Raw genomic sequence first — 27,364 nt, forward strand, 5'->3', positions numbered from 1 at the left:
ATAGTAGTCCATTACTCACTATGTCATTTTTCAACAGTTAATACTTTCGTAACGAATTTGTAATGTCTTTTGTATAATATTTGTCAGTTGGAAACCAATAACATTCATAACATGTTATACATGGACAACAATGAAGGCGGATAGTTTGTTGACTACAAAATAATGCTGATGACGATCATTGTGAGGATGAGAATCTTTAATAATAATGATGATAATAATGAAGAGAACTAACGGCCCCGGCCTGTTATAAGTAAAAAGGAAAATCAGCTGTTCGTTTGGACGTTGGCGTTTGAAAATTAAGGGTGAGGTTCGGGCGTTAGCAGTAGTTAACAACAAAATGGGTAGTAGTAGTAGTAGTAGTAGTAGTAGTAGTAGTAGTAGTAGTAGTAGTAGTAGTAGTAGTGGTAGTAGTAGTAGTAGTAGTAGTAGTAGTAGTAGTAGTAGTAGTAGTAGTAGTAGTGGTAATAATAATAATAATACTGAAATAATAATATTAATAATAATAATAATAATAATAATAATAATAACAATAATAATAGTAGTAGTAGTAGTAGTAGCAGTAGTAGTAGTAGTAGTAGTAGTAGTAGTAGTAGTAGTAGTAGTAGTAGTAGTAGTAGTAGTAGTAGTAGAGTGGTGGTGTTGGTGGTAGAAGTAGTAGTAGAGTAGTGGTGTTGGTGGTAGTAGTAGTAGTAGTAGTTGTAGTAGTAGTAGTAGTAGTAGTAGTAATAGTAGTAGTAGTAGTAGTAGTAGTAGTAGTAGTAGTAGTAGTAGTAGTAGTAGTAGTAGTAGTAGTAGTAGTAGTAGAAGTAGTAGTAGTATTAGTAGTAGTAGTGGTAGTTGTTGTTGTTATAGTAGTAGCAGTGGTAGTAGCTGTAGTAGAAGTAGAAGTAGGACCAGAAATAGGGAACGATGTTTTTAATACATTTGATATACAACCAGGTAAATGAAATGGTAATAATACTCATAAAAAGACTGTGTACAAAGCAAGCAGTGAATAAAATGTAGTATTTACATTATATAATCAATTCGACCATAATAATAGCACCATTAATTAAGCTTGCACACAAAAATCATTGATACAATATAAGCCTTATTTTATGCTTTAATGCATAACTTGTTTTCAAGTTCGCAGATTTTGAAGTGCGAATTTTCAGCCTGTAAGAGATGGAGATGATGATGATGATGATGATGAAGAAGAAGAAGAAGAAGAAGAATACCATAGGCCTACATCTTATTTCAAAATAAATTAATGACATTTCCTACGAGAGGCAAATTATGTACCGTGTTATTTCAGCAAATCTTCAACAACAATAGAAACATTAAAACAGTCTCATGCAATTTCACATTTCCTTATCTTTTATTTTTAATTGTTCTTATTCGTTTCATGACTTCATCTTATTCCCACTTTTAAATTCTAAAGAAGACATAATCTCTCCATTCCTATCCAATGTTTAGAGAGCTGTCATACCACGAGTGGCATGACGGACTGGGTAAGGACGCGCAAGGCCTCACATCGATCCATCCGCTTGTCAGAATCGGCATCGACTGGGCGGTGTTAGTCGGCATTGATGCATTTTCCAGCTACTGTAGATGTCAGGTCTTATTTTCTCAACGTATAAAACAGGATGTAGGAGAAAATTGGAGGTGTGATAAAGGGTTTAACATTCGTGTATGAAATTGTACAGCTTTTAACGTAAAGGGGAAATGTCATTTGGTAGTTATACGGGCGGGGTGTAATATTTCGTTGGGGTGGATAACGCAGATGCTGCTGCTGATGGTGGTGGTGGTGATGATGATGATGATGATGATGATGATGATGATGATCATGATGATGATGATGATTATATTTATGTAAAGATCTTGGTTACATCTTTTTTTTGGAATACTTGGATTTGCATTTTCCGTTAAAAAATAATTGTCAATAAAATAAAAGCAGTGTCAAAATAATAAAAAAACGAACCAATGCTGAATAAAATCAATTTGTGTAAGACGTCATTGTAGTTTTGGAAAAGTAAAATTGTAAAATTATAATATTGGAGAACAACTGGGGCATTCCACTCATCTGATTTCAGATTAACTCATAGAGGCCAATGAAAGTCCACTTTTTTATTCTTTGCTATAATTTAAACAAGGATCGTCTCGTTACTCGAATCGAGGGATAAAAACCTTACATGTTACTTCTTTAACAAGTTAACTGCATGCCATATTCTAGAAAGACATGTATTTTTTTTTAATGGCCAGAAAAGTCGTCCTTCAAATATCGATCGATTAAAATAATCATATTGCCAAAACCCTTTGAATGTTTTTGCCATTTTAATCGATCAATATTCCAAGGAAGAGTTTTCCAGTCCAAAATAATATTAACGAGTTTTTGTTTGTTTTGTTGTTTTAGTGTACGCAGATTAGTAAATATATTATTGTATAATATACCAAGACATTGCTCCAATATTCTTTGATTTTTTTTTTACATTTTAGCCTCACTGAAATAATATAATTCCTAGGATGAGTTCGATACTCGCAATGAGCTCGATTGTAATACTTCATGACATTTTTTTTTTGAATTTTTTGCTTTCTATATGCACAATGTTTCATGTCAACTTTTATTTTGTATACACGCATCAAAATGTAGCAAACGATAAGCAAAAAATACAAAAAGTTAAGGCTAATATTCTCTTTAGATGAATATTGCAACATTTTGTTTTATGAATGAGTCAATACAAAATAAGTCCCATGTTCCTTGTAAAAACAAATCATTGACGCTTATGTAAAACCAAAAATGTTGAATTTATTAGATTTGTTCTACTGTATAGTGTCAAATAGCCCTGTTTACTTTATCCCAGGCACATTCTTGTAAAATCTCAACATTATAAATTGTAAATGATCAATATTGGAATTTGATTAAAATAAAAAGTAAAATTCTGTAAACCTTGACCAACAAATTAGTAACATAATCTTATAAACTTGTTTGTGTGTCTAGTTCATTACGTTAAAATAGTTTTGTCGTAAAATTATTTTAAACTTTAAACTGATCAATATTCGTTCAATCTGAAAATAGATATGTACAACAATGTTAAAATATTTGGAAACAGTTTAAATTATTCGTCCTTCAGACATAGCTTTAAAATGTCATGTAATATCTTACTCTTTCTATGATTCAATCTCTTTCTCTCTATCTGGGTCTCTTTCACACATACACACACACACACACACACTCTCTCTCTCTGTCTGCCTCTCTCTCTCTCTCTCTCTCTCTCTCTCTCTCTCTTTCTCTGTCTCTCCGGATCAATCTATCTTTCACTCACACATACACGCATGAATGCTCCGAATTAAACTATTCATGTATTTCAACTCGATTTTCACACACATTAAAATATATTCACATCATAAGAACGCAGTAAAATTAGAACACAGCCTTATAGTTCTGTAGTATGTAAATCATAACAAATATGGTACCGGTGGTCAATCGTTCAGTAGGGTGAAAACATGCAGTACTAATCCGTTGCAACACCTCACATATTTTTTCTTAATCGTCCTTTTAACCAAATTATAGGCAGCAATATCCATGCCATGATATAATTGACATGTTGATAACCATTCTACAGTGTAACGATACCAAGTCCCTCGAAATGGAAGCCGTGATTAAGGTTTGATCAAACGGCTTGATTGTTATGTGTTATTATTCCACTAGTAAGTAATACCTACTCCATTGAGAGTTATGCCATTTGAGATCATCATACAACAATATCATTAAAAAACAAGTGATCAATTTCCTGACACAAGTCATCAGCATTGATCGTGTAACTTCCCGAAGTCGTGGTCGTACTGTCATCTTCAATACCCGCTCCTCGCGAGCCGGCGTTGCTCGTGCTCAGGTTACTCACACTGCTGTTACCATTGTACAAAACATCATCAACATCGGCTAAGGAGTACGGCTCTCCAATGGTTGTACTCTGTTGAAGAGCGTTGTTCTCGCAGCTACTGACGCGATCCAAATTTGGCGGTCTCCAGCTGTATCCGTTACCGTTGATGCCACTCTGATCCCCAGCGTGGTAACTGTTTCTATTGCTTCTGTCTCCTCTATTGTAACCGTGATTCCTTTGGTTGATTCCTCTTCCACTATTCTCACCACTACGACCACAACCATTGACGGCAGCATAGCTTCTAGAACGCGAGTTGTTAGTCACAGATGGATCTATTACCATACTGGTTCCGGGCCCGTCCACGTACATTCCATGGCGGACGGAAGATTCTGCGTCTGGAATTCGTGACAAATTGGGTTCGATTAATCTGTAAGGACTATCTGAAGATTTTTCGTAGGACGCGATTCTTGGACGGGTGGTTGATGAGAAAGTATTGGGGTTTGTGGTAGGATTCGTTGAAGATGAGGATGATGATGAGGATGGGGAAGGTGCTGATGATGTTGGAACTCCGGAACGAGAAAGATTATTGTTATTGTGGTTATTGTTGTTGTTATTGTTTTTGGATGGGTGATATAACTTAGGGTTGCTAGTATGGATTTGGTGCTTTAATTTTGGCGAACGTTTCCCATTTGGTCCGACGGAAGCGTTTGCCGTGACACTGTCATCGCTGAGACTGATATTGGGTTTGAAAGTGGACGAGGAGGCCATTTCAGAAAAGCCTTTTCGTGGCGAATTATTATTTGAGTTTTGGTGTGGTTTTTGGTTAATGAACGACGAAGCTAATGACGAGGACAGTGCGCTGGAATTTTGAGATGAGGATGGGGATATGGTGCCGTCATTAAGCAATTTCTTGGTACTCGTTTCAGAAGAGTTCCATGACGTGGAGGGCGACCTTGGGAGATTGGACGTCCCTGATGATGACCCGGCGTTTGATCTTGGAGATCCGAATGTCATCAATGCAGCGGATGTCGGATAGGCGTGTAGTGTTGGTCGCTCTGTGTCTGAAATGAACAGAGAAAATAGAATATTGTTAGATTTTCTTGTATAATGTGACTGGATATGTTTTCAATTTTTTTCTTTTTTGTTGTTGCTGTTCTTGGTGTTGTTGTTGTTGTTGTTGTATGTGGTCTTTTAAAGTATGAATTCATTATATTTACTTGTGGGTTTGGTTTTAGAATTTTTGTGACACTAACTCGTTGATGTCTCAACGGCAGACATTATCATTCCTATAAGAATTTCAACTAGTCAAAATTACTCTCTATGAATAAAATATAAACAGAAAAATGTTTTCAATGCAAAGTAGACTATCAACATATTCTTGGGGGGATAATAAGTAATCAGCTAAGACCATAATTTAAAAAGAAATAAAAAAAACAACAAAAAAACCCAACAAAATAGAACAAAAAAAAAAAAAAAAAAAAAAAAAAAAAAAAAAAAAAACTAAAATACGAGCTTTTACATAATGCACTCTTCTTTTTATGTGCTTAGAATGATTAACAAGGGGTCCAAGACCATGGACCTACATATCAGAAGCTGATCCTCCCACCTCCAACCGCCCTCTCCCAAATATATATTTACATGCATTTTAGATATTGGGGTGATTGAGACAATGTTGATGAAATCTAAGTATGTTATACATTAGACATTAAAATTTATAGTTTTATCTAGTGTGTATCTTAAAAATGAACCTTTTAGTGCCAATGATTCTATTCATAAAAGATTTTTCCAGTACCCTAACATACATCAATTTGATTCCAGCTCTATATCAGGACAATCCTGAGCAGGTCTTGAACTGAACCATATCAAATAAATATTTACCAAAATCAAATCAACTCATATCTTATTATTGCAATGATTGAAATTCATGCAATAAGTTTACAGTCTTTACAAATAAATGCAAATATTTATATGGCGATTCATCATACTCAATTTGCATCACGGTGTTTACCAATGGTTAAAATACAATGTCCTTAATAACAGGTGAACTGACTAAATTGGAATAAACTTTTTGAACTATAAACAGTTTAAATTTATTTGTTGTCTGAACAGTTCCGAGTAAATAGCATATTTTTGACTATGTTATAAATATCTCGAACATCATCGTCTTCAAGACTGATTATAAATGTTCAAAGATTCGAAGCATAAAAATCTGCCGAAACTCAATTCAATAAGAATTTTAAAATTATTCTTCACACAAGACACCTCCATTCCCCATTTAAGAAAAAAACGAGTTCCCTGAACAGAGCTGCTCTTTGTCATTAGTACATGTCCCAGATCACGCTAATTTAATTAACTTAAATAAACTTAAATAAACACAAATACGTGATTTATAATGAAATGAACTCTGTAAAAGCTACCATATTTACGAGCATGGCACGAAATATAGTAGTTATGGTAAGTACATATGTAAAGTTGTTAGTAATCAAAATCCCAACAAACCACTCGAGTTATGAGAGAGTCAATCAAACAAACTACTCCAACATCATTAGTAAAACGAAACACGAGACAAGAGTTAGATGTGCACCACTTTATTGCCGGGTAAGATAGTCGGCGTAAGGATATCATAAGGCCAGCAGGTCCAATAGATGTATATCTGTATTCATAACTTACGCAAATAATATTATCAAAATATAAAGAGATGTGAATGTTACAGAACAAAAGAAGCCAGATAAAAATACATCCGAAAAATCATACCAAAAACTACCATTGAAATCATTGAAATTGAAATCTTTTGATTGTTGCCACGAAAGCTAAATTTGTTTGAGATTGTTCTTGTTTATTTTTTTTTCATGTTCTATTTTTTATGTTTTATCTATGCTGTACCACACAGATCCATTCATATAGTCTTTCCTTTTACCAGTACCTGCATCCAACATCTTCAATTGGATAATTTGTGTTTTGGGACACTTATTGGTTTTCTATTTTTAGCTTTATAAAATACAAAGAAATGATGGTAAAAACCTAAACTTGAAAATGAATAAAGCGAAATGTTTCAGCAAAATCCGCTAAGATAAACTAAATACACGTTTCAACATTTATTTCAAAATCTTCAGTAGAAGTTTTAACAAAAATAAATGATAAACAAAATTAAGAAGGAATAATTAAAAATAATAAAACACATGACTCCATAAATTTCAAATCTCAATAAAAGGATGACAAATGCGAACGAAAGATGAAATCATTAACATTTAAAATTTAAGACCAACATTCTGGTTCTCTTTATGCCTTGTTATAAAATATTTTTGAAATACATTGCTTCATTAACTTTTTCACGAAAATAATTATAAAATTAAATTCAATAAAAACACTAGCGTCTTTCGTTATTAAGTGCAAAAATCATAATTTCCTTTGCTACCTTTCGTGCCATTTTACATGTTTTTCTCATATTTTCGTTTTTCGTAGGATTCAAATTTAAAAGTTTACACCAAGCACGTGCCAGTCATTAGGAATTCTATACTTTTCGTTTAAGTTTTCATCGGTGCATGCTGGGAACGAGTGCGTTTTAATTTAGGAAAGAGGCATAGATGATGATGGTAATGATGATGAGCATTCTCTATGGGGTTGGAATATTTGGTTTTTAGAACATACAGAAATATCAGGGAAAGATAATGCATCCAGAAATTGTAACTTCATTCAATGTAACTTGTGGTAGTGTTTAAAAAATAGCAAAAATAGTAAAGAAACAAGAAGCAAATGTTTACAACATAATATGAAATATGGTGTGATTTCACATTAACCACATCCAAAAGCAATGGCAGACGAAAGTTGGTAAACTTCATTATTTCAGATAACTTATTAAATTATTTATATAAAACTAAGCAATTATATAGCAAAACTCAACTCATTATATATATGTATGTGCAAGTCATGAAAAAATAGAATTCTTTTAAGGGAGTTGGTGTGAATTTAAACAGAACATTGAAATACTTTTTATAAACCATAGAATTTAAGAAAATATAATAGTGAAAAGTTTTTAAAAAACTGGAAGTGAATTTTCTTTAAATCATTTCATTTCTCTCATTACACGATGTAAATGATTAGATAAAAAAAAAATAAAAGCAAAAAACAAAACAAAACAAAAACAAAAAAAAAATAATTAAAAAATGCAAAATTCCAAAATCTTAATGATTGTGTTGTAAAGACGATAATTTGATATGACATTATTGTTGTTTTAAGGGGTAAAATTGAGATAAAATTTAAACATGAGTCAGTATTTTTCTCCCTAGTGGAGCCATTCCGGCATTCCAACACTGACGTTATTTTCAAGCGACACTGTAAACATCTAATTATATGATCATAATCTTTAATTAACATGTGGAGAAGATAACACGCGCCATTAGTTGTCTATTCAAACACACTAAAACAACAACCCTAAAATATATATAATCAAAGCAAGACATTCTAAAACAGTGCAAGAAAGAACGAAAGCACGCACAGGCATTACAATAGCACACGGCAACATAAGAGAAATAAATCCTCATGCAAAATGATGCAGAGACCCCAGCAAATTTTAAGAACAGTCTATCAAAGCATCAAATATCAATTTCTATCAAAGATAAAATGTTATTATGATTAACTTTCTATAAACATAAAAAGGGGAGGGAACAAAATAAAGAAATCGCTCTTTTCTGTTCAAATTAATTCAAATATTAAAAATAAAGGTACGTCTTTGGGGGGTGGGGAGAGGGGTATGGAACAAACTAAGACGAGGCTGTGAACAAAGGCCATTTTTCTTGCTGCTTATGACGAAAAAAATATCTAAAATTTATACTGGAACTACAACTCCATGGCATCATCATTTGTTTACAATCAAGTTTCTTATTTCAATATTATAATCTATCTATACTGCCATCCTCAAATAAATCAACTTTTATTTTGGACAGAAAACGTTAACTGACAACAATTGATCAATTAAATTAATTAATTAAATCACTTATTTTTTTTTTTTTTATTTATTTATTAACAAATAAGAAAAATATAGTAATTATAGTTTGCCTTGTTTTTTATATGGTTATATTGTTAATTAGTAATATTATCCATGTCAATTGGTGTTCTGTGTACATAGAATTAATTGATTCTGTTTGATTTACATTTTGATCACCTTCATGTGTAAGCGGCTGAACTGAAAAGAATCAGAAATGTTTGATCGGAAGATTTGTTTCCATGAATCTGTTCACATCAGAAAAAAGATAATCTTATGACTATGGTATTTGAACTAGAAAACTTTGGAAAGAAAAGCATTCCCATGAAAATCAGTTTAAGAACTTTGATTGAGAGATTTCATTTTTTTAAAAATTGATAAGTCTTCGCAAATCATTCAACACACAAAGAATGTCTTTTGATCACGTTTACATGTCATTATTTCTATAATTATTTCTCATTTTTACTTTTTAAAAATATAAATATTAATTTATTTGTTTTGCAATCTTTTCAATTTTCAATTTATAGTGACAGTTTTAACTATTTTACAGTGTTGAAATTATTCATATTATAAAGCGCAGCTCTGGTTATAGAGCTGCTCCTTTTTTATATATATACATCCTATTTCCATTGTATTTTTATCTTATGTGTAAATTATAACACGTCTGTACAAAAAATTTCCTTTTTGGGATGCAATAAAGTGTTATTATTATTATTATTAACCAATTAATTGTCACACTCTGGAAAAACTCAAACCTGGGACGAAGAGTGAGCGAAGAGTTTTCGCCAAGATGAGGGTCATTTAAATAATTAGATGTTTGAAGGAAAAGGTTTCTGGTAATTTTTTAAAATGAAAAAAAAAGTCTTTTGTTTTGTGTCTACTGCATTATAGATAAAAGAATCTAACAAACAACGTTTTTACATGGTACTTTCTGAAAAACAATGTTGAAGGTAGTAATGGACACTGGCGAGTGAATTAAAACGATGGGATAGCCTATTGTTTTGTGGGAAAAAAATTATAATATCATATCCAATTGGTTTGAATTTCTCAATTCATCTAAAATAAAATCTTATTGGGAGTTCAAATTGAGTGATTACCACTTTGTCCTGATATCACTTGCGCATACTTTAGACCATTTCTGTCACAGCCTCAGATGTTTATTATGCACTAACTACGCACACACACACAAACTCAAACAGCACTGGTGGTGGTGGGGAAAGGGGGGGGGGGAGAGATGAATGCCTACTACTCACCTATACATAACTCACTATGCACATCGTGCATGGTGATAGTTTGAGATCAAGGACCCTAGCTACACATAGCAGGATTGGACTGTCGCTGAAATAGGTCATAGGTCAAGAGAGATCACGTGATTTTACGACATATCATGTGACATTCAAAAGAAAATTATGATAACGAATCGTGTTGATAGAGTGATGATATTATAACATGACAAAAATTTGACACAAATATAACAAATATTTACATAAAGACAAAAAATGTAAATGTTTGAAGCTCAGAATATAAAAACTGCAAATACAAAGCTAAAAAGCAACACAATATAACAATTAAGGAAGTATTGAAAATAAAATCATGTCGAAAACGGAATTTTGAGAGAATCTAGACATCAATGAAAAATAAAAATAAATAAGAAAACCTTGAAAGAATAATATGATCTTGATCCTTTAACAGAAATATAAATAGAATCACAAAGGTTTTAAGACTCTGTTCATTGAATCTTATCATGAAAAATTAAATAAATATATTTTGGAGAGTTCTCTGAACAATTGAGCAAGAACACCAATAGAAAACTAGCATGGCAGACGAATATGCCATGACAAAACCATCATCATTTTGACCAGAATTTTTCCGTTTCTTATACCTACACATATTGGATTCCCAAATTGTCAAGAATTCATAAACCTGAGACTTCAAAGACGTTTCAGGGTTAATACTTTCTGACAACATGGGCATCTTCTAAATCGACTGATGTAATGTGGAGTAAAAGTTTTCTGCCCAAAACCATTTACACAATCAGTAGAGTTGATTATAATATTTTAATATTTTGTTACACTTTAAACTATAATTTATTAATCGGTACTTGTGTCTTCAGCAAAACCTAATAATTGTATTTGGACTTGAAAAAATTTCAAGGCCATTGAAAGGTATTCTCTTCCATATATACACATTTGTTTTTACACATTATAGAGAGGGAGAAGTGGAAGGGGAAGGAAAAGGAAGAAAGAGAGAGGAAGAAAGAAAGATAGATAATAGAGAAAGACATTCTGAGAGAGATAGATGGAAAGGCTTAGAGAATGGGAGATATAGGGGATTCGCATATAACAAAGCTCTTTAAGACAAGCGCAAATCACAAAATATGGCATGTCTGTGTGAAGCAAGCTTTTGAAATATCACAGTATTATTTTTTTTTAATGATTTAGGAAAAATGCAAGGAAATGAAGAAATGTTGCAATTTTAAATATAAATTTTCAATTATCTTAAAAGTTAATGTATTGAAACTTTTAGAGTCCCGTGGTTTGATCAATTATTTTTAATGAGTTTTGCATGGATATAAACAAATTCTCGACGATTTTAAAAAGATTTTGCGATTATATTGGAATTTGTCAAAATATCAAAATATTCAAGAACATTTCATAATTGACAGAAAGGATACCTGTGAAAAGCGTATTGTGTTTCGTTTGGATATAATTCCCGCCGTCCCCATCCCTTCTTTTACTTAATTTAATTTTTTTCTCCAAGGAACAGAAACAATCCTAGACACAAGACTTTCTCATCGAGTAGACGTTCATTTCTTTATGAAATCCACCGAAATGGAACGATGACATTAGCCTCTACCAAACAAATGAACGGAAAACAATTTCTATATCAATTTTCAATGACAGGAGAGCTCTATTGCACAACGCACAAACAGGAAATAATAAATTTCCTTGAAATGATTTGGAACAGGCCCCTAGCAATCCTAGCTGCTTCTTGTGTTTTATTTGTAAGGTAAAAACAAAGGAATCTGGAATTCTTTTTTATGAAAAGGATAAAATGTCTTTTTGTTCATTTGTTTGTAATGATTTTGGCATTAGTTGCCATTGCTTCAAAATTCTATGACAAAAAACACGTGTCCTAAGGCAAAAGAGTCCTTAGCAACCGATAGAAACCCGCGTTGAAACTGTTATTTATTCATCAATGTGATTCGTGTCAAAATGCTCGGTTCATATTCGATTTCTCGCGTTCCCCTCCGATGAAACAGGCGGTGTTTTTTTTTTTTTGTTTTTTTTTTTTTGAAGGGATAACTGAATTGTAATTATTCACGAGTGGCATTGCACATACCATGAAAATGAATAGGCAACCTAGGTCGTAGGTGAAAAGTCACTATGTCACTAATACATTCACGACTTTCTTTGCGTGTCTTCAACCCCATCCAAATTAAATTGTCGAAATTCTTTTATGTACTGAAATGAAACCTATACAAAAATATCCCCATGGTCCATTAATGATTCGTAGCGTTTGTATGGCGTTTATGGTTATATAATATATCATAATTTTGGAGTTAATTATTTTAAAACTAATTCATATTCATCGGTCCTTCTCAAATTCAACAAGGTAAACGAATAGGTCAGGGCGTGGTATTCACATCAAAACTTATTTAAAAGTTTGTTTCAGTTTCTTTTTTGTTTGTAATGTTTTTGGAATGAAGTGAATGTCGTTGCAAACTCGCTTAAATTTCTACCCTATAATTTTTATGGGCTTTTCCTCCGATCTAAAACAATTGCCTCAAACAACGCAATTGATGGGCCGATAAAACATGATCTTTTATTCATGTCAAAATACACGTGAAGCATTGATTACATCATTCAATTACTCACGCAACTTGGATGTGAATGCACATGCCCCGCCCAAGAAAGGTTATCAAATTGACAGACTACTCGCTCCTCCTTTTACAGAATGAAGCAGTATTTTACTATTTAAGTGAATTCGTGAAAATGCAGGGGAATTTTAGTGAGAAGTGAAAAATATATAAAAAACCCCCATCTAAACTCATGAATAAAACAAGAATCCAACATACTGGTAGATTTTTAAGTAAAATGCTACACGAGATCGCCATGGCTCCACAGAGAAAATTGGCAACATCTCTAAAGGAAATGTATTCAGAAAATAAATGCAAGAATGCCAGCCGCTGTTATTTACAATTTTGTAAAATGAAAAGATAAGAAGTATTCTTTAACAAAATAGAGATGACTTACAGTGGTGAGATTCGAAGTACCCTGGCTATGAAAAGCGCGGAAAAATCAAGACATTCACTCCATCTCCACATTATATATATAATACACGGTTCATATTTGTAGGATAGTATACTTAACGCAAAACTCAAAAATGGTTGAGGTCGTGAGCGCTGTCAGTCAATGAGTGATATAACGCCAGGAAGCAATTTGAATTTTGCTAGATTTTATTTTCGCTTCAAAATGATTGGGCAAGCTTTAAATATTAAAATTCCTTAGAAATAATGAGAACTTTGACATTTGAAAAGTCTACTCTATGCGTTATAAAACAAAAATTATATTAAAGATAAAGAAAAAAAAAAGAATCTATTGATTAAATTAACAGAACCTTACAACATTGAGATAAGAACAGATATAATATATTAGATTCAATCCCATTGCTGGAAGGAAAAGGACATGATTCATTGGGTTACTAATTTTACCCACGCATGGGGATTGACTAAATCGGAGGATGAGTCAAAAGAGTATATCGGACAGCAGTGTGTGTATCTGTGTATGTGTGTGTACATATGTATGTGTGTGTGTGTGTTAGTTAGTGTGTGGGTGGGTGTTGGCATGAGGTTTGTCTGAGAAAGTGTATGGCTCTTGCATTGCAACACTTTTATGTCGTATAACTGCAAACCATGACAATTATGTAGATCTACGCATTTAATGTTCATAGGTATCATATTATTATTATGTATTTTCATGCAAATAAATGAGTAATATCGTTATTAATCTATTGAAAACAGATCTAAAACTAAAAAAAATATTCCAATATCAACCTCAAAATTCATAATATTCTAAAATTCTTCATATAACCTCTATTGTAGAGTAATTCCCAGCAAACGCTAGAACCCAGAAAATAATTATAACGAACTCCCAGGAACTTCCTGTTTCTTGGTTCGCATGAATGATTCCATTTTTAAAATTCCCTCTCTGGCATCCCGCTCGCCATCTTGATTTCGACTCCCTCATTCTTCACCACACATCAGAATTCAATATTTCACGGAGTTCTGGCGATACACTAAAGCGCCACGTGTGGGGTTATCTCGATCACTTCGTCTTAAGGGAGTCAATGAGGGCAAACCATTGTTTCAATAACTTATTTAATGTTCGATTCCCAGCTGTATTAACCAATTATTAACTGCCGTGTTTAAAAATAATTTGGCCAGAAAACTCATCCTTCAATATCGATCGATTTAAACGACCCTCATTTGGCAAAAACTGCCAGGGACTTCTTTTTTATAGTTTTTGCCAGGATGAGAGCATTTAAATCGATCGAAATTTAGAGGACGAGTTTTTTGACCAATATTTAATACGCGTCTTTTTCCAGAGTACGGCAGTTAATGGATTAAATTGATAAATGGAAATGACAACTTTGGAAAACTGAATCCGTTTACACGAGTTGCTGTATCTGCTATTCGATCTCTCATATTTCCTTATCTGATCGAGAAGCAGTGGTTCAAAACTCATAGTTAATTTTTGGTGAATTTGAAAAAACTTCCCCTTCAGTCACCGGTTGGTGAATATCGATTGAATATCGATCTCAATACCGATTTAGAATTTTTCTATATGTGTCAATGATTACTCATAAATTACCTTCAGTTATCGTGAAATCGCCTGTGATTCAAAACAATAACTTGATTCATCGTTTGTTTCTTTTTTTCTTCTTGTGTGTTTAAAAAAAATCAATAACTAAATATAATCAATACATGATTAGGTTAGAACTATTTTCTACTCCAAATTAAGAATACATAGCAATATCCGCTAAAAATATTTGTTTCTTATTATTTGTTTCAAAGTTTGTTATTTATAGAAAGATCTGAGCCATGTATTGTTATCCATTGCAGACTTTTCTCTTCACATTTTAGTCACTAAGGCTTTTACTACTAATGTATCAGTGGCGGATACGGCGTGTGACACGCGAGGTCTAACACACAGCCTACCTATTTCATCTATAGAACTAAATGCAATCGAGTTGATTAATTTGTTGCGTTAATGATGAGCAACGTGCGATGGGTATAATAAATAAAAACAAAAAAAAACCAAACAAAACAAAACAAACTTGTACAAAAACTAGCACTGGGAAATAATTACATTTGCCGTTGATTGGTGTTTTGCGTGTAGGAACGGCTCGCATTGATCTAAACACGCAGATCGGAACAGCTCCAAACCCGCCCTATTGGCGTGTCTCATACTCTTTGGTTGAGAAAACAAAAGAGCACATAACTTGCTTTTGACCAAGGTTTAAAACCTAACGAAAATCCTGATCTTTAGCACTTTAATTAAACATTTATTTTCAACAAATAAACAAGAGTAGTTTTTTTTATAAGGGGGTAAGTTATTTCAAGCCCTGTTCGAGGGACACAAATAATATTTGCAAAGTACACAATGTAATCTTGTTCGAAACGAAATTAAATCACGCATTTTTTAAATGTGCGTTAATTGTGTGAAAGCGCGCGCGCGCGCGTGTGTGTGTGTCTGTTTGTGTGTGTGTATATGTGTGTATTTGGCATTGGATTGAGTACCGCCATCGTCAACGACAACCACACGCACGACACATGCACGGTCGTAGAACGTTTTGATGTGATCCAATCTTCGCGGTCCTTGGAGTTTCCAATGCCCTCTCTATCGGGTGTCTAATTTAATTAAAAGAGCCGGGTGAGGACCCAGGAGCTCGGACGATTGTCTTTTGCCTGCATATGACGGCTTTCCAATACGAGCGACAAGTGCAGATTAAAAAAAATAATAATAAAAGAAATGAGAATAAAATCATTTTGAGCGTTGTGTTGAAGGTTTTATAGGCTTGAGGAATTATGACCTGGCCTTGAGTTGATGGCAATGATCAATGAACGAAGGAATGATAGATAAATGAATAAACAGATGAGAAATAAATGAATGGATAAGTGAATGGATGAGAATCTGTGAACGAAGGGATGGGTATGTATCAGTGATATCTATATTATTATGAAGTCCTAGGTATGTATCAATGAATAGAGAACTAAATAATGAAATAGTTTAATAAGATGGTTTCTTTGTTTCATAAATAGTCCAAAATATGTTTGTTTAATCTATGAGTATAAATGACACAGCAAGCTACCCAATACTTTATTTATAAACAAAGAATTGAACACGTCTTACTTTAGTTATAAATCACTATGATATATATGATGAATAATAATTGAACGAGGAAATAGATGTCGTATGAATGTGGAACAAAATGACCAAATGAGTCGAATAAATATTAGAGAGCGAAAATGAACAAATCGAGGCTGTAACTCAGTACGACTCGGATTGAAAATTTGATGGGAAATAAATGAGAATCCTAAAATAAGGGCAGGAAGTAAAGAAAGATGTGTGCAATTATGTCAATATAATAGATTCTATTACAGTCCTGGTGTGGACAAAAATGGAATAGCGGTTGCGGCTGGCTTGGTGGGTTTAGGTGTAGGGGGTTGATTAAGTGTTGGAATGACGCTGAGGAAAATTCAATAGAAAGAGCAATGACTGTTGTTATGAATATTTTGTGTTTGCTATTTGTTTTGGTTTTATATGGATGTAGATCTGCTGCTTATGATGATACGACGTTTTTACAGATGTTAAAATTCATATTATGGAAACTGAGTAAGATAGATTGTCAAACAAAATAAAACAGATAGAAAATACAATTGAAATATAGAAAAAATATTGTCTGGGTATACAAACAGTTTCAAAAATCATAATATGTGTGTGTTTGAGCGTGTGTTTTTGTGCGCGCGTGCGCACGTGTGTGTGTGTGTGTGTGTGTGTGTGCGTGTGTGTGTGTGAGTGAGTCTGTGGGTATGTAATGTGTGTGTTAGAGTATGAGTGTGTATTTGAGGGAAAGAGATAGAGGGAGAGAGATGAGAGAGAGAGAGAGAGATGGAGAGAGAGAGAGGGAGGGGTAAAGAGATTTATAAAAGATACAAAGACAAAAGGCCCGTATTACTTGACAAGACAATGACCTGCAAGTAAAGGGAGAAAATTATCAATAATTACATCACGACCACTCATTCATTCCATGGCCAATGCACGTCGCTGGGGAAGGAAGGGCGTTCATTATAAATGCTCTTCTCCCTCACCATCTCATTTTTTATCTTTTGTGGTATCAAGTGGCTGGAAAAATCCGTCAATCAGAATTGGGAATTTTATATAGAGGAATTTAAAGATTCAATGTTCAAATCTCATTTTGTTTCTCGATTCTAGAACTCAAGATGGGCTTTAGCATCTTGATCATAATGGCTCTTTTGTATTCCATTTTATTGTCATTGACTTCTCTTCCATTTTTGATGGAGTAGCTGGCACAAAATAATTAAAAGACGAAAAAGTAATTAAAACCCCGCGTTCCGTGATGCAAGGGAAGAGGAGCATGCATTATGAAAAGCTCCTGGTCTCCAAGTCAAGTAGTCATAATGAAACGGAACAGTTGGGAGTGAAAGCACGTAGGGTGGGGGGGGGGGGTATACAGAAGAGAGGGAATAGAGATCAGAATAAGGAGAAGAATGATAAAGGGAAAGATATAACAACGAGATAGTAGTGGAAGAGATAGGTTGATAGAGATATAGATGGATAGATGTATAAATATAGATATAGATATAGAAAGGTAAATATATAGACAGATGGATATAGCTTTGGAAGGATAGTTAAGCAGATAAATTAATAGCTAGCTAGACAGCGAGACAGATATATATATATATATATATATATATATATATATATATATATATATATAGAGAGAGAGAGAGAGAGAGAGAGAGAGAGATGGGCAGATGTGTAAATAAGTATATAGAGATAGATTGTTAGATAAATAAATACATTGACAGATACATAGGAAGAAAGAGAACGCTTGATAAAAAGGGATAAATAAATCGATATATAAATAAATGTAGATGATTTAGAGACACGCAGTATAATGAGTGATCCAAATAAAGAAAAAAGTGGATGGGGAGAGAAGAAGTCTGTCTCTTTTTTGTTGCCATTGCGTGCCACCATTGATCAAATGGCATCCACTTTCAACTCAAGTTCCAGAAATAAAGAGCCGATCATCAAAAATTAAATAAAGAGTTTTTAAAAAAGGACATCGAAAAAAAAAGAAACAATTCAAGAAGAGCTTCAAGGGGAGGCGACCATTGATTAAAAAGCGCTTAGTGAGCCGTGATCGTGCTTGGAGTTGTAAATGATGAAGATACACGGTTACCGCTTTGTGGTGGTGTCATCCTCTGAGAATTCCAGAGGAAAAGGACAAGTCTTATTTATTTTTTCCAGTAACAATAATCAATTATTATTTTTTTAGTTAAGTATTCCTTATCACTCAAGATTATTGATATACTGAAGAGTAGGAAATATAGTCAAAGCTTTCATGAGATATTTGCAAATCAGATTGAAGGAATATTGCCTGCTCGTTTATTATTTATTTATTTATTTATTTATTCACTTATTTGTTTATTTTATTCATCTATTCATTTATTTTCCCGTATTACTTATTTATATATTTGAGGTTGTTTTTTTTTTTCCTCTTCTGTTTTTCATTTTATCTCATTTTATTTATTTTATGAAAACCAATTATTTCAGAATGAATGCATACGGGCGACTGCCCATCTGTGCTATAAACAATGCAACCACTTTCGACTTTTCCAGCGGAAATAATGTAATTTTACGAAGCCAATTTTTTCGGACTCGCCTTTCGTTATATTATACATGTGACTGACTAGAGCACTTAAGCAAGCTATTGACTCTTGTCTATTTTATATCCTCCACCGCCTCTCTAAAAAAGAAATTCTATCTTTCTCATTTGGGCTTTTTCACAAATATGATATCATACTTTAATGAGGTAATCACTGGCTAAGTCCTTTAACCAAGACTGATTATAGAGGGTGCGATTAAATGAAAACATAAACAAACAAAACGATCTAGGATGAACTTTCAAAATAAAGAAAAAGAATCGGAGAGGGTTTTTTTTTAGAACCAAAAAGGAAGTGTCTTGACCACTAAAATTCCTTTTTTTTTTCTCTTTATTTTTGGCCAACAGGGAAATTATTCTTTTTTTTTTAATCAATGAACAAGGAATTAACTATAGACGCCAAACAACACGCTATTTATGGACTCTATTTGTGTCGTGCATTGCGGCAACAACGGAGTGGAAAGATTAGATAGAACAACGAGCAGCAGGTTCCTCGGTCTACGCCGGACATCGGACACAGGAGCCCCAGCAGCCACCGGATATTGCGGTGAGCCGGAGCCCCTTGTCACAAAATCAATGACGACGGGGATCCCCCTTGGAGAGAGACCATCTCCGGCCTATCTTCGTTTGCCTCTCCATGTTTAATAGGCAGGGGATGAGGATCAGACGACGCAGGGGGTGATTGAAAAGATGGCGATTGCTGGGTTTAATTAATACTCATGTGAATACAGGATTGGGTTTTTCAATTGTAGTTCTTATCTCATTGTATTTAAAAAAAAAAAGATTTCATGCTTTTCTTTTCTTCGCGTATTGCTGATAACTTTGAAACTTTTTGAAAAAAAAAGAAGGTATAAAAATAAATACATTTTAAGCAAATAGACGGTAAAAATGAATAATATTAAAATATCTTAGTTGATACAGTTATACAGCAATTAAAGTTAACAGGCACTTTTCAACACTCTAAAGGGATATCGTTCAAACTTTTGTTTTGGGAGCAATGTAAAAAAATGTATTGTCAAAATTGTGTTTAAAGATGTAAAAACAGAGTTTTAATGGCAAAAAAATATTGCGATCCAAGACTGCGTGACCACAGCGAAGCCATTGACTGACTTTCAAGATAATATATGAACAATACATTACAAATAGAACGAGAACTAACCAATGATGGACTGAAGGACGAAATCAAATAGGATGAACAAATGAACAGCTGATTGATTGAATGAATGAATGAATAAATGAATAACAGAATGAGTGAATGAAACGGATGAGATGAAATTAATTGGAGGAAATAGGAGGACCAGGTCGTATTGGATGCGTGGATTGAGTGACAACAGCGCCATCTTACTTGGGACGGCATTTGACAGTGATAGAGTCTAAGGTGGAGACTACTCTGTCGGAAATCACAGTGGGGGAAAATTGATGGTGATGGAATGAAGAAGCTCCTAGTGCCACTGCGCCGGCGTATACTGACAAAACATCCCTTCCTAATTTTGGTCACAAACTTTTATTCCATACTATTGGAAAATAAGATGCCCACCCCCCCCCCCCCCCCCCCCCCCCCCCAAAATAAATGAAAACCTATCTTCTTTCAAGTCCGCGTTGAAAATTCTTTAACAAGTTGGGAGTCAACTTCATCTGTCTATCTGCCGTATTCTGTTAATATTTTGGCCGGATAACTTGTGCTTCGAATATCGATTCCCCTAAAATGCCCCCCCCCCACCCCCAAGTTCCAGATTTGAGAGGTTTTTTAATTTTTTTGTTGTTGTTGTTGACAAGATAACGATAATTTTAACCGATCGATATTTGAAGGACGAGTTTTTTTTACTAATTTTTTTTCAAAATGTGCTCTTCAGAATACGGCAATAGTTAGGGTAAAAGTTTAGAGGCCCTAATGAGTTAAATGCTCTTTTGTCAATTTAAGACAATGCTTTGAGGAGCATTTTTAAAGAAATTTATAAACTTTATTGCTACATATTAAGTTCTTTTATTTCATTTCAATTATTCTCTAAAGGGGAGGGAGTGCTGTGGTAATGTATAGACAAAATTGAGAAAATGGACAAATGGTTACCATATATAATGACGATTTAAAAAAGTCTGCTTAGAGATCTGTCTTTAGAAGGTCGCCCTGAATATTAAATCTAACCGACAACGCTTTTCGCATTAAATCTCAATAAGTGTTTACATACATCGGTACTTATCCCTTAATCTTTAATAAGATTTCATTCCTTTTGAAATACATATCACAGCGGCCATGATCTTTCTTAACCTGGTACAAAAGGAAACATTTGTCAAAAACGTAAGTGCAATATTTTTTTTTTTTGGGGGGGGGGGGTTGGTGGAGGGGGAACAAAAAGCGATTATGGACGATCATAACATACGATTTTAATTGCGAATCGGAAGTCACTTTCATTCGGTAAACAACCAAAAAGACCATAAGTTCATCCCTTAGTCCTGAGACCTGAATAAACATATTAATTGGAATAACAGTAGTATGATAATCGGAAATAAAAAGTGAGATAAAATAAACAAATTCTAGCTTTGAAAGCGATTATGACCAGATATAATTTCTTAACAAGTTGAGATGAAATAAAGTACTTCCCGGACATTGGAGACCCTTTATGTCAAAACAAAACCGGCAAAAGAAAATCGGTGTTCGGTCGACCATAAAAATACAATGATAATAATAATATACAAAACTTGACTATGTTGAATGATTAAAGGAATGTTTATCTGTCCTATCAAATACAATTTCCTTTCGGTGTAATGGCCCATAAAGAAGGTAGAGCGTATTCTACAATGGACATTGCTGATCTCGTTGGGATTAAACCCTATGGGTGGCGTGTTTTAATGCTGCCGTACTTTGTCATGACAGTTTGTACGATATCGGCGTCTGTTATAGAGCGGAGAGGTTTGATAAAATAGTATTGAAGCGAAAATAGCCAACGTCAAGCAGATAATCCGAAAGAAAATGCGGCACAAAATAAAATGCTAAGAGTTTCAATTGAAATTAAAGGTTTTATCCTACGCCAAAAGTATGGTCAAATTAAGTGGTTTAGAAGTACCGGGGAAGTTAAAATTTAAAATGTCTGCCGCTTGTTTCTGTAATTTTTATTGAAATATTATGATGCACATCAGTTGCTGGTAAATTAAATTGTTGCCAAGATACGAGACAGCTATTAAATTCAACCAATTCTGTTTTTAAAAAAAATATTTTAGGATTAAGTTTTGTAATATGACGTTTCTCATTCGTTCTTCAAAAAGTCTTAGAACAAAATATAAATAGTATTTTTTTTTCTTAAAGTGAGTCTTCGAGTGAACTATTCAAAACTTTCTTGCATGTAATTCAATGGAAATCGCGAGTTACTTGTATATATATATATATATATATATATATATATATATATATATATATATATATGTGTGTGTGTGTGTGTGTGTGTATGTGTGTGTGGCTGTGTGTGTACGTGAAAGAGGGAGGGAGAGAGAAGGGAGAGAGAGAGAGAGAGAGAGAGAGAGAGAGAGGGGGGGGGGAGAGTGTGTATGTGTGTGTGTAAGCATAGGGCAGCTTTATTGATTCTAGTTTCCAACCGTAATAAAAGCTATGTATTATTCATTTTCTATAAAATAATTACAATGATCTCGCATGAGGATTAAGACATGGTCTTGCAAATCTTGAACAACAAACTATGGAAATTTCAGAGGGTCCGATTATGATAACATAATATATGATAATCAGATACAATATCCAATACAATATACATACTGGTATTGGCACTGTTATATAATACCGTGGCAATATAATATATCTTAAAAAGAAAACAAAACAATAAATACAAAATGAAAAAAGCGTACCAAAAGCACATATTTTGGAAGCGAATAGAATATTTAAAAATGCTCGAAATCGCGTTGATTTTTTTAAAAGCAACTCTCAAGTTCAACAAATAGATTATAATTCTCTGATGCCTAAATCAGAATTTTACTGTAAACTTTCTAAAGTTACTTTTAAAATAATACGCGGTTCCGAGGTTCATGTATCTTTTGTAAACGTGTATAACAATACAATTATTGACGATGATAAAGAAATTTGACTGTTAAGTGTTTGTTTGTTATTAATACTTTAAGTGTATAAGTATAAGAAATACTGTATTAACTTAAAATAATGAAACAAAACCCACAAATTAAAATTATTATAGATAAGCAATGAAACAACGTTAATTGATGACAAAGAAAATGAAAGACTCAACTAAAATGTAATGAAAAAAATGTTACAAACAGCCAACTGAATTATGAAACTTATGGAATAAATCCTACAATTAACTAAAGAATAAAAAGTGATGCTAGTCTACAATGATAACGGAATATAACTTCAATTGCGTTCTAAAGGTCCATTATTTTTTTCTAAGGGGAGTAATACAATCTATAATTTCGAGCACATTTTGAATTCAATTCTCCTGTCCCGAGGTTATCAAAAATATATATATCATATAATCAGAATTATGGGATTTGACCGGGATCAAATAGAATAGAAGCGTTTTGATAATTCAAATTGATTATGTCTGCTTTACTTTTTACGTCAATAATTTTCTTTTCTAGAAACAGTCCTGAATTGAAATTATTTCAATAGCAATGATATTCTTAATACATTTTTCAAATTTCATTAAGGCAGTTTGTAGCATATTCGACACAATAAGATAGTTTATCATGACTAAAGCTTTTTGTATACAATATATATATCTACAAAAACATTATGTTACTTGTTGTATTAAGTTGTAAAGATGTCTGTGTTCATTGTGAAGTAAATTTGTTGAGATCATATTATTATAAGATCCACACATTTCTATTAATGTTTACTATATTTGTTCGAGAAATGTAAACCACAAACTATAAAGATTTATTACTATTACTAATTACTATTTTGGTTGATTTTCTTGGGATGCTTTTTAAAAAAACTCCTTTTGTTCTACTTTACTTTTCTTTTATATTATTTAATTTTTAGCTTTTTGTTTGCGTAATCCTTTTTCATAAGATGGGGTTGTACCGCATTATGTTAATTATTGTTAAGATCATCAAATCCCCCAGCTACACTTACCACTATCCCCAAGGGAAACCACCATAGAGGGGCGGCCTTGACCTTGGCCATGACCTTCACCTTCTTCACTCGAACAGCCACGCCCACTGTCACTGGTACTGCCAGATGAGTGACTGGCTGAATCTTCCACCGGAACTTTGACTACAGAACTTCGCGATGACTTCTGGGAAGGCAACAAGGGGATGGAATTTTGGTTTGTAAAGTATAATTTATGAAGTGTTATGATTTTATGTAATTCGTGCAACCTCGGGGACGATATGACGATATTCAATTAATTCTTATTTTGATGACCAAATGTAATAATTTGATTTATAAAAGACAATGAAAACGTATGCGTCTTTCAGTTTAGAAGATATATAAAAGAATAAATGGATAGCATAATATTACTTATAGAATGCGTAATCAAGGAACACGCATGAATAAATCATAATTGTAACGATAAATAAATTTTGAAAATAAAATAGTAATTGAATATAAAGATATATATTAAATCATAAATGAATAAATCCATTGACAAAAATTATAAACACACAAGCGATGAATGGATATTTGTTAACAATCCATGGGATATGTCATTTTGACTTTCAAACTCAGAATGAAAAAGAAATTGGCATCTTCCATGAGTAATGGCAGAAAATGAAATTCTGATGATATATTTTTATCAAGTCATTGCAATCTTATACTAGATAACGATAAAAATCGCAAAAATGAAAAACACACAGACAAAAGTATAAGTGGAATAAAGTTGTCAATAAAATCTCATTATATTTTGGAATTTTATTGACAGGTATTGACAGAATCGGGGTCAAAATTGGAGAATGACATTGAATTTATATGGGATTAAAAGAAAAGGAAGGAGATAAAGTCGGGTTGTTGTCATATACACATCTAGTAAAATATCAAATATACATAGAAGGGTCAAAATTTGGTTAAAAATTTTAAAGATAAAAAAACAAATAAATTTTTAAAAAATTAAAAACTGTGAGATATACCACTATATAATATATTAGCATGCAAGTTAATGCGTATTTTCTTCTCCCAGTTGGTTTAATTCAGTTATAAGATGAATAGGATAGGATACAACAGCAAAAGCACTGAGATATAGTAAAGTATTTATTTCCTAAGTTGATGATTAAACAATGAGTTAAAATGATTCTATTCCAGACAACTGGAACAAGAATTGACAGTTTGCAAAAGAGGTAGATGGTCAGCTTGATCATTTCCAATATTGTTATTTATATTTTTTTATCTTTGGTGACCTTCGATTCTCGTACTTTCTTTTGATTACGATAGTTTTCTGATGTCACAAATTTGATCGTGCCAGCTGTGATTGAAATTCTCAATTCTAATTTTTTTTTAATACAAAGAAACTATATTCATCCACCTCTATGAAAATGTATTTCGTTAAACTCACGCTTAATAATTTAGTCTGGTACTGCCAAAAATATAAATAAATGCCAAATAGGGGCAATTCAATAATTGATCCGAATCATAGAAAAAGTAATGCTTAACTTTCAAACAATTCAATTGTGACAATATTGAATTTTTTTAAAAAGAAAGAAATACAGAAAAAAAAATTGAATAAAGCGATTTGTTTCAAAATAAAAATGAAATTTATAATAAGGAACATAGTTTTAGAATGTTGAAATAATTTATAATAAAAATATCGTAAATATTAAATTGAGCGAGGGTTTTGTCTGTTAATTTTTTCTTTTAATTTCGGAGTTAAAGGCAAACTGTAAATTGAGCAATATTTGGTCGCATATAAAAAGTCAATATTTCCCAGTCATCACTTTGATGCCAGTTCTTTAATTCTCTTTACACAGATAGCCAGCTCTTTACACGGTTAACCAGGGGAACAGGGAGGTCGTCGTCTCCGTCTAAGTAAGACAACAACAAGCACTACTTATGTACACACATCATCTTCCCACAATGCAAAGATGGCGCCTAGACAGCTATTCTGTAGACACGAGTACGCCTTCCTCCTTGACACGACAAACAGATAGAATACATAGAAAAGAATTATGTAGACCCGTACAACCTCAACGTATGTTCGGTGATGACAGAGATGTAGAGTTCAATCCTAGACTCAGAGGATGATTCATATTTATTTGATCAAAATTAAGTTCGATGATAACAAGCGTTATCGTTGGGTGTATTTTACAGCCCCTTATTTGTTAGGCCATGAGATGTACATATTTTACTTCAAATAATATGCAAAGTCGGGGCAAATGCACTTTTCCTATATTTTTTAAAACTGTATGTTTGTTTGATTTATTTAAGTCGTTTTGAAAATTTGATGAAATGCAGATATCAAAATTGAGAAATGCCAAAAAAGTCGAAACAATCAGTGCTCCATCACTTTGAACTCGCCATTTGTTGATGTCACAGTATGGTGACCTGTTCATGAGATGCCGCAAACATCGTCATCTGTATTTAAAGTATTATTTTTTTGTTTTGTTTTACCTCTCGAACCCAAACAACTAAATTCCATCCATACAACACACAATATAATTAAATCATAAAAAATCCTGAGTTGTTTAACCATTCTAGTTATTTCGAAATTTTAAATACTGTCCATAATCATTCTCAATGTTTTTCATTTCTTTTCAACATAATTCGGCTCGTCTGCTTCTACCTTGTCGCCATGTAAATGTTGGGCCAATAATTTCAGGTGATATTTCTGTGTGAGTTTTGTGTTGACATTCTCTACCATTTCCCATCTTCACGATGGAAGTCTTTACATTGTCTCTTATACACAAACATCCAGATAATACTTTTTTTAAAAGACTTATCAAAGATATAAAAAAAAAAATTAATTTATAACCATTAAACTCAAGGGTGAATAGAGTTGAGCTGTCTGATTAAAGAACTCAAAATTTTCTTAATGAAACAAAAATGAGAGATGAAAACTCAAAACCTAACAACGGCGATAAAAACACAGAACCAAAAAAAAAAAGGATAAAATATAATCTCAAAAACTATGCTACTTAGTTATGCACACATGGGTTTTGTTGTTTCTTTTTTTTCTAACAACATGCATTGTTTAAATCTTTCTTCTTTCTGACTTTTTACTTTGACTGGAAAATAAAAATCTGAAAATATACAGCAGCTAAAATTAAAATATCGAAATAAAGACGACACGACTTTTTAAAAAAAAAACAGGCATGCAGATATTTGCCATTGAGAATACCCATGTCAAAGATGTGTTTTTCATTCCATTCTGGTGACCTGTCACACGTGCTCTACGTGACAATTCACCAAAATCCGATGTTTGTTTGTCTGTGTGAAAGCTTCTGTATTTTAGCATGGATTTTAGCATATAAAGAGTGAAATACTCACCGATCTAGCCGAGGGCCATCCTGAAGAAGATGCTTTGCCCACACCCCTCATAGAGGACTGGGACGACGATAAGGACGGGGCCAGATTGACTGTGGGCTGACTCCTTGGCGGAGGGGTGTT

The 27,364-nt window shown here is 33.1% G+C and overlaps 1 protein-coding gene across 2 annotated transcripts in view; it reads right to left on the reverse strand.

The window, feature by feature from the left end:
• Nucleotides 1-1,355: 1,355 nt before the first annotated feature.
• Nucleotides 1,356-27,364, reverse strand: part of LOC144971153 (protocadherin-11 X-linked-like) — a 66,281-nt gene continuing 40,272 nt past the window's right edge. For both annotated transcript variants that reach the window (XM_078911629.1, XM_078911630.1), the window contains exons 3-5: nucleotides 27,245-27,364; nucleotides 23,903-24,065; nucleotides 1,356-4,921 (exon numbers count right to left, since the gene is read on the reverse strand). The exon at nucleotides 27,245-27,364 is cut by the window's right edge and continues 111 nt beyond it. In XM_078911629.1, the coding sequence (XP_078767755.1) occupies nucleotides 3,732-4,921; nucleotides 23,903-24,065; nucleotides 27,245-27,364 (1,473 nt within the window). In that variant the 3' untranslated portion in view covers nucleotides 1,356-3,731. The remainder of the gene's footprint in view (nucleotides 4,922-23,902; nucleotides 24,066-27,244) is intronic.

This window comes from Berghia stephanieae, chromosome 4 (assembly GCF_034508935.2).
Source record: "Berghia stephanieae isolate SIO BIC M18660-M18661 chromosome 4, UCSD_Bste_1.3, whole genome shotgun sequence".
Classification (NCBI taxonomy): domain Eukaryota; kingdom Metazoa; phylum Mollusca; class Gastropoda; order Nudibranchia; family Aeolidiidae; genus Berghia; species Berghia stephanieae.